The 7,359-nt window shown below is 50.7% G+C and overlaps 1 protein-coding gene across 1 annotated transcript; it reads left to right on the top strand.

Annotated features, from left to right (window-relative positions):
- The first annotated feature begins 2,507 nt into the window (after positions 1 to 2,507).
- LOC109283178 (uncharacterized) lies at positions 2,508 to 5,820 on the top strand. The gene is made up of 2 exons (XM_019487601.2): positions 2,508 to 2,586; positions 3,758 to 5,820. The coding sequence occupies exon 2, from the start codon at positions 3,771 to 3,773 to the stop codon at positions 4,800 to 4,802; it is 1,032 nt and encodes a 343-aa protein (XP_019343146.1). The 5' UTR covers positions 2,508 to 2,586; positions 3,758 to 3,770; the 3' UTR covers positions 4,803 to 5,820.
- The last annotated feature ends 1,539 nt before the right edge of the window (positions 5,821 to 7,359 follow it).

Genomic DNA, 7,359 nt, shown 5'->3' with positions numbered 1-7,359 from the left:
CATTTGACCTCAGTCCTCTTTCCTGCAAGGGGCAGGGGGTCGACACAATGATCCATTGTGGTCCCTTCTGACTCTACAATCTATGAATAAGTTGAGGGCCCAGACAAGTCCCGGGGCAAGTCTGGTCTCTTTGCCAGAGGAGGAAGTAACTTGATCAGATGTGATTCATCTTACCTCTGACTTTATTTCACAGGTGGCTTTATGGGTAGGGGAGGGAGCACCTGGTATGCCATGGGAAGGTGCATAGCATCATCTGTCTCCCCATCACAAGAAACCTTTCCTAGGGTGCCCATAAGACTTTCCAGCTTTGTTCTCTGGATCATGGAAAGCTCCAGCTCTTGGACCAGGCACGCTTCTCTTCATCCCCTGAATCACTCAACACTACGTTGCTCTGCACCTCCTCAGTAGTAACCAGCCCAAATGGGAACGAGAAACACAACAACATCAGAACAACAGAATAATAAAGCATTTCAATAGCAACTAAGAGTCACTTTGGAAAGGAAATAAAATGTAAAGGAAAGGTTAAGCTTAGTTTAAATGAACATCACATACGTTCTTCAAACTGAAATAAATGGAATTGTGACAAGAACAGAAGTTATTATTTTGATAATATCCAAAATGAAAAATTCAAATACAAAAAATGAAATGTGAATTCAAAGGAAAGCTGATTTTACAATGACACAAACAAAGGTTTTCAAAAAACTATTTAATTTTTGTGCATTAAATTTCTACTCAAAATGAAACTAAATTGCATTTTCAAATGAAAATGAAAATTCAGCTAGCAGGAAAACCAACATTTAAGTGTGTTTGAAATGAATGTTTCACAGCGAAATAAAGGAGAACATAGTCTAACTTAAAAGCTGCCTTCCAAGTGCGATGAAGCAGAAGTTTCAATTCAGAAAAACATGGGGATTATTGAGCATCCCACCCTGTGGGACCAGGAACTTGAGTCAGAGATGCACATAGGTATTCCTCATCTCCAGCCCATAAAACAGGCAGACACACTGGAAAGCCCTGCTTTGCTTCCCATCCCAATCTTCCCTCTGTCCTGCCCCACTCCCCTGCGTAGGTGGGGGAGAGCTGAGCACCGTGGGATGCCCGAGACCTGAGCACCCTTCTAGTGCGCGTTGTGCAGCATGTAGATGTGAGTGGAAATGCTTCAAAAACAAAATGCTAACAAATAGTTTCTTGAGCTGGGTTCATTTTTGGAGCACTGTGGCCATTTCTGGAGGGCTTCTTAGGGTCTACTCACCCTTTCAAGCATTTGTTACTTTTGAAGCAAATGTTATATCTTCCCAGGGCCTAGGCTTGATGGAGAAGAAGATAAAGATGCCTTGAGAGATGGCTCCCAAAATAAGGAGATCTCCCTCCCTACATATCTAGGGAGGGAGGTTTCAAGAAGTATCTCCCTGCCTAGATATCTAGGGAGGGAGATATCTAAGAAAAGAGATATCAAGCTTCCTAGATATCTAGGGAGGGAGATATCTCCCAACCCAACAATGCCTTTTAAAACAGTGGTAATTTTTACTGTATTTACTCATAAAGAAGACAAGGTTTCTTCCCCTCGATCAACATGGGGAAAAAGCTTCTTGTCTTACAGTTGCTTACAAAGAAAACTCATTAAACACTGACAAAAAAGAGGGCAAAAGGATCACACAGATCCAGAGATTCACAGAAGCAGGGGTGACTGGTACCTCCTGAGTCTGGGTGGGCATGATTTGTGGGCAGGCCTGGGGGCAGGCCAAAAGCCCCATTTCCACTCCTATACTTCTGTGCTGCAGCTTAGTGCCCCCCACCCAAACACACCACCGACCTGCACGGCAAATAAACTGCCCCGTCCTAAGCAGTGCTGAGTCAGGGGCCACTCTCGGGAGGGGCATGTGCCCCCCCGCCCATACTTCCCCTACCAGTCGCCTGTGCACAGACGTTTAGAGCTGGAAGGGACCTCATGAGATCATTGGGTTCAGTCCCCCTGTTTTGGGCAGGAAAGACTGGTGGGGTCAAATAACCCCAGCAAGGTGTGCATCCAGTCTCCTTTTGAACATCTCCAGGGTAGGTGCCTGCATCTCTAGGGATGGAAACCATGCTAGCCTCTTCTCCCTGGCTCAGGAAGAAAACAATCTGGATGCATTCAGTTATTTCATTACAGAAAGCACCAGAAAGGACCAGAACCCCACTGCTCTTGCCAGTGGCCACACATAGCAAGAGAAACGTCTGGTCCCCCCAAGTTTACAAAGTATGTAGACAAGACCAAGGGTGAAAGAGCAGTTCGGTGCCAGAGCCTGGAGGAAAAAAAGTAGGTGGCCTGTTCTCCAGCCCCATGTTCTGCTCGCTGTTGGCTCATGCTTACAATGAAGCTGCTTGCACTTCCTCCAGGCCTCGTTCCCCACCCCAGCTGAAAGCTCAGCATCAGCATCTGACTGCTGTATTTATGATCCCTTCCAAGCTAGGGTGAGCAAGCACTGTTACCCCTGCTACTGCTGGCTGATATGAGGCCTTGACTATTTCCTATTACAGGATGTGGTGCAATGAGGAAACAGCACCAGGGAGCAGCCAACGGAGAGGCGACTATCTCTCTTATTTCAGGTGAATGATTGGCTTTGTATGAGGCCTATGCGAAGTGGCTAATATTCGCTTCGGATTTGGATTCGGTCGACTGGGGGGGGGGGGCAGGAATTCGATTCGGTGATTCAAATCACTGTCCCGATTCGATTTGGCAGAATCAGCCCATCCCCCACCCCAGCACTTGTTAACAAGAAGCTCCGGCTCACCAGGTGCTGCCGAGCAGAGGGGCAATCCCTGCTGCCCCCACTGCCCCACGCTGCATGGGGGGCTCTGCATGAACCCCCCAACTCCTTCCCCTGCTCCCCCAAGTCCCCCATGGTGCCCTGCCCAGGCCTGTTCTGGGCCTTTAAGAAAAAAAAAATGAACCCCCCCCCCGGACTCACTGCTCCTGCCAGTGGGGGGCAATCCCCACTGCCCCGCACCACGTGGGGGCTCTGCACGAGCTCCCAAAGCCCTGAGGCTGCTGCAGGAGCGGTGAGTCCCGGGACTTTTTTTGGCTTTTTTTTCTTAAAGGGCTAGAGCTGGCATGGGTGGGGCACCCGTGGGGGGGCTGGGGGACCGAGAGGGGGTCAGAGGGCTCATGGCAGAGCCCCCCATGCAATTCAGGGCAGCGGGGGGCAGCAGGGATTGCCCCCCTGCCCGGCAGCACCCAGTGAGCACTGGGACTTTTTTTTAAAGTATTGGGAGCTGGAGCAGGCAGGGCAGCCATGGGGGGGCTGAGATCAGGGGGGCCGGCAGGGGTCTCCCCACGGCCCCTCTCCCCTCCCCTGCTCCTAGTACTTACCAGTGTGGAGTCAGCTGCAGCTTTGAATCAATTCAGACCCTTAAATTGATCCCCAGATTCAATTCGAATTCAGAGATTCAGCCACCAAACCAGGCCGAATCTCCTCCGAATCGAATCACCAACCGAAACTTCACACAGCCCTAGTTTGTATTTCACCTTGCAGATGTTTCCCATCAGATTAATGCACTTTCAGTTATAAATCCCACCCCCTGTCTCCCCTGGTCCCTCCCAATGGGACCTGAGAGAGCAGGAAGGAAGTGTCTGTCCTGGGTCTAGCCAGTCTCAGCGTCATCTGGGCTGAACCAGAAATAGTATTGTCACTTGCTCCCCCAGGCTAAGCCAGTAGACACCAGCCTATGCTAGGGTCCTGTTAACTTTCCCTCATCCCCCCCGATCTATCCTTTCCAGACGCTGAGAACCAATGCCTGAAATTGTTCCCCGGAAGGAGGCCCCGGGCACTGGAGTCTTTCGGAAGAGCAATGGAGACTATATCATCCGCTCGGACCTGGGCTGCTACCTCCGCACTCAGTTTCTGGAGACCGGCCATAGCACTGAGATTCGGGACCTGCATCCATCGTGCCGGGATGGAGAGCACTACCTAGGCTCTGAGAGGGACCCCAACATCTATATCATCAAGAGAGACTCCTACAGGGTGGTACAGGACCTGAGTACAGACCAGGGGGCCAAGGTCTATGAACTGCACCCCAACTGCCGGGGTGGGGACCATTACATGAAGTGTTCCAATTTCTTCCTCATTCTCTTCTGCGAGCGGGGAGTGATGAGAGGTGTAGGCAACCTGAGCACAGACTATGAGGGCGAAGATGTCCCCCTCCATCCCCAGTGCCGCCTGGGCCTCTACTACTTCGGCATTGCAAACTTCAGGGCCTTCATCAAGATGGATGAGAGATGGGGCACCCAGTTTTACCTGTACAAGAATATGACCACTGCCACTCTGGCCGCAGTGTACTCTATCCACCCCAGCGTGCTGAACTTCTTAACCGGGGGGCTGGCTCTGACCAATGGCTCCTCTTCTGGCAGCTGGCATTGCATCAAGACCCTCTCCAATGACTCTGATGTCCCTGTTTCCTGGACCCACATGATCACCCGAAAGGTAGGCTTTGCCAAGGAGAAGGTATCCAGCATTGAGCGCAACTGGCAGGTCTGTGCCTCTGTTGCACTTAAGGCCGGGGAGCTCACAGCAGCCATCGTCAAGGCCCAGCTCGCCCTCTCAGGCCACTATGGTGGTAGCAATGTAAAGACAGAGCAGGAAGACTGGACTGAAGCCCGGGAGGAGGAAGAGACCCTTCAGGCCACCCTGCAGCCCAAGCAGAACCTCTATGTATGGCAGTACCGCCTCAGCCTGGGTCCGGAGCCAGTCTTGTTCTGCCGGGACATCAAGTTCACCAGGGACCCCACTCCACCCACCACCAACCCACTGCCTTCTTGCTCTTAAGAGTCTCTTGGAATGGATCCACCACAGTTAGCCATGATATTCTTATGTAACTCCCCAGCTGCTTAGACCGGCTCTCTGTAACTCCATTTTGGGGGCTAGGCGACAGCTGTGCTGACTACAGCATAGCTACTTGCATTGTCTCTTTTTAGGTTATTTTAAGATCTCAAGGACTTGGGTTCAATCCTTAATGCTGATAGTTATCATAGTACTTATACTGCAGGTGCAACTTAGCTGCCAGAAACTAAGTGGGATGGGAACCTGTCACTATATCTTTACCACCCCCCACAATAAATACACCCCACAACAGAACCATCAGCATTCCTGGATCTTACACCTGCACTTCCAGAAATATAATATATTTCATCCAGTGCACTAAATGCCCTGATGGAAAATATGTAGGAGAAACCAAACAACAACTGCGTACCAGAATGAACCGACACCGAAAATCTATCAAAGATCAGAATACCAATGACCTGTGGGGGCACATTTCTCACAAGATAACCATTCTCTCTCCAGTCTCTCGGTTCTAATCCTCAAAGGGAATTAACAAAACAGCTTTCACAGGCAAGCCTACGAACTTCATTTCATCAACCTACTGCATACAAAAAATCATGGACTAAATACGAACATTGGATTTATGGCACATTATAACCTGCCTAACATCTGATACCCCAGGTAACCTCTCTACTGTTAACCAGCTATATTCTTATCACCAGGTCTACATGCCCCTTCCCCCCACCACCACCACACCTGTTCCTCACCTATTGACTGCCTCAATTTGCATTTTCACTGACTGGCACTCTCACATGCATACTGGCCTTGGGCTTCTATTCTATTTCATCCAGGAAAAGCACTCTTCCTCAGCCTGATGACGGGTGTTTGTATCCAAAAGCTTGCAAAGAAGAATTTTTCCAACTATTTGAGTTGATCTAATAAAAGATATCAGATTTACCCAAATAACCCCCTATGTATTTAAATGCTCATAGTATGGAGAACAAGCAGGATGAACTTACCCTCCTGCTAGCTGACACCAAGCCAGACATAGTGGGGCTTACAGAAACATGGTGAGACCCAACGCATGACTGGGCAGTGAATATCAAGGGCTATAGGCTGTACAGGAGGGACAGGACAGGGAGGAAAGGTGGGGGTGTGGTGCTCTACATCAAGGAGGAATACACATCCTCGTCTAGTAACACAAGGTCAGAGGAGGGGCACACTGAAGTGCTCTGGGTTAGAATACAAGAGAAGCGAGGGGAAAGGGACTTAACGGTGGGGGTCTACTACAGACCACCCAACCAAGGGGAAGAGCTAGACCGGGAATTCTTAAGTCAGCTCATGGAGGTAGTTAGGTCAAAAGATGTGGTCATTGTGGGTGACCTGAACTTTCCAGACATCCGCTGGGAAGAGCAGTCAGCCAGGTCTGACCGCTCATGTAGGCTCCTAGCCAAGATACAGGACCTCCATCTAACCCAGGAGGTGCATAGCCCCACCAAGGGAGACACCTTGTTGGACCTGGTGCTGGCCACAGGCGACAAACTTGTGAGGGGGCTGAGGGTGCTCGACCACCTGGGCGACAGCAATCATCGCCTGCTGCAATTCACCGTCCAGCGCAAGGTGGCAAAAGCCTGCAGCAAGGCAGCAGCCCTGGATGTCAGGAGGGCAGATTTCAATGAGCTAAGTAGAATAGTTGGGGAGGTACTGAGGTCCTGGAGGGGAGGGGAGTCGGGTGTCCAGGAAGAGTGGTCGTTCCTTAAGGAGACAATGCTCCATGCCCAAAGGGAGGTAATCCCAACAAGGATCAAAGGGGGCAAGAGGGCACAAAAGCCCCCATGGCTCACCAAAAGCATACGGGAACATCTAGCTAAAAGGAAGGTGTACACCCAGTGGAAGGGAGGGGCCATCACCAGGGAGGACTACACCTCGGTTGCTCAGGGTTGCAGGGGGGTGGTCGGGAAGGCCAAGGCGGAGATGGAGCTGGGACTAGCTGCCCAGATCAAGGACAACAAGAAGTTCTTTTTTAAATACATAGGGGGCAAAAAAGGTACTGGGTAACGTGGGGCCTCTGCAAGACACGCTAGGAAATCTGGTTGTCGCACCAGACGACAAGGCTAACTTATTTAACGATTTCTTTGCCTCCATTTTCCTGAGCAGGGACTGGATAAGCCCGTCCGCCGGGACCCCCTCAGGCCCCAGAGGAGGTGCACCCAGGCCTAGGGTCAGTGAGGATCTAGTCAGGGAACTTCTGGAGAGACTGGACATATTTAAATCAGCTGGTCCTGACGATCTCCACCCCAGAGCGCTGAGGGAAATAGCAGAGGTCATTGCAGGACCACTGGCATGGCCTTACCAATACTCGTGGTGCTCCGGTGTGGTGCCAGAGGACTGGAAAAGGGCCAATGTGGTTCCCATTTTCAAGAAAGGGAGGAAGGAGGACCCAGGAAACTATAGGCCATTCAGTCTTACCTCGATCCTGGGTAAGCTTTTTGAGAGAATTATCCTGGCGCATGCCCACTAGGGGCCAGCAGGGGAGGTTATGCTTAGGGGCAACCAACACGGG

This window comes from Alligator mississippiensis, chromosome 7, assembly GCF_030867095.1.
Source record: "Alligator mississippiensis isolate rAllMis1 chromosome 7, rAllMis1, whole genome shotgun sequence".
Lineage (NCBI taxonomy): Eukaryota > Metazoa > Chordata > Crocodylia > Alligatoridae > Alligator > Alligator mississippiensis.
Note: the sequence above shows the minus strand (reverse complement) of the source record. Positions and strands in the feature narration are given on the sequence as shown.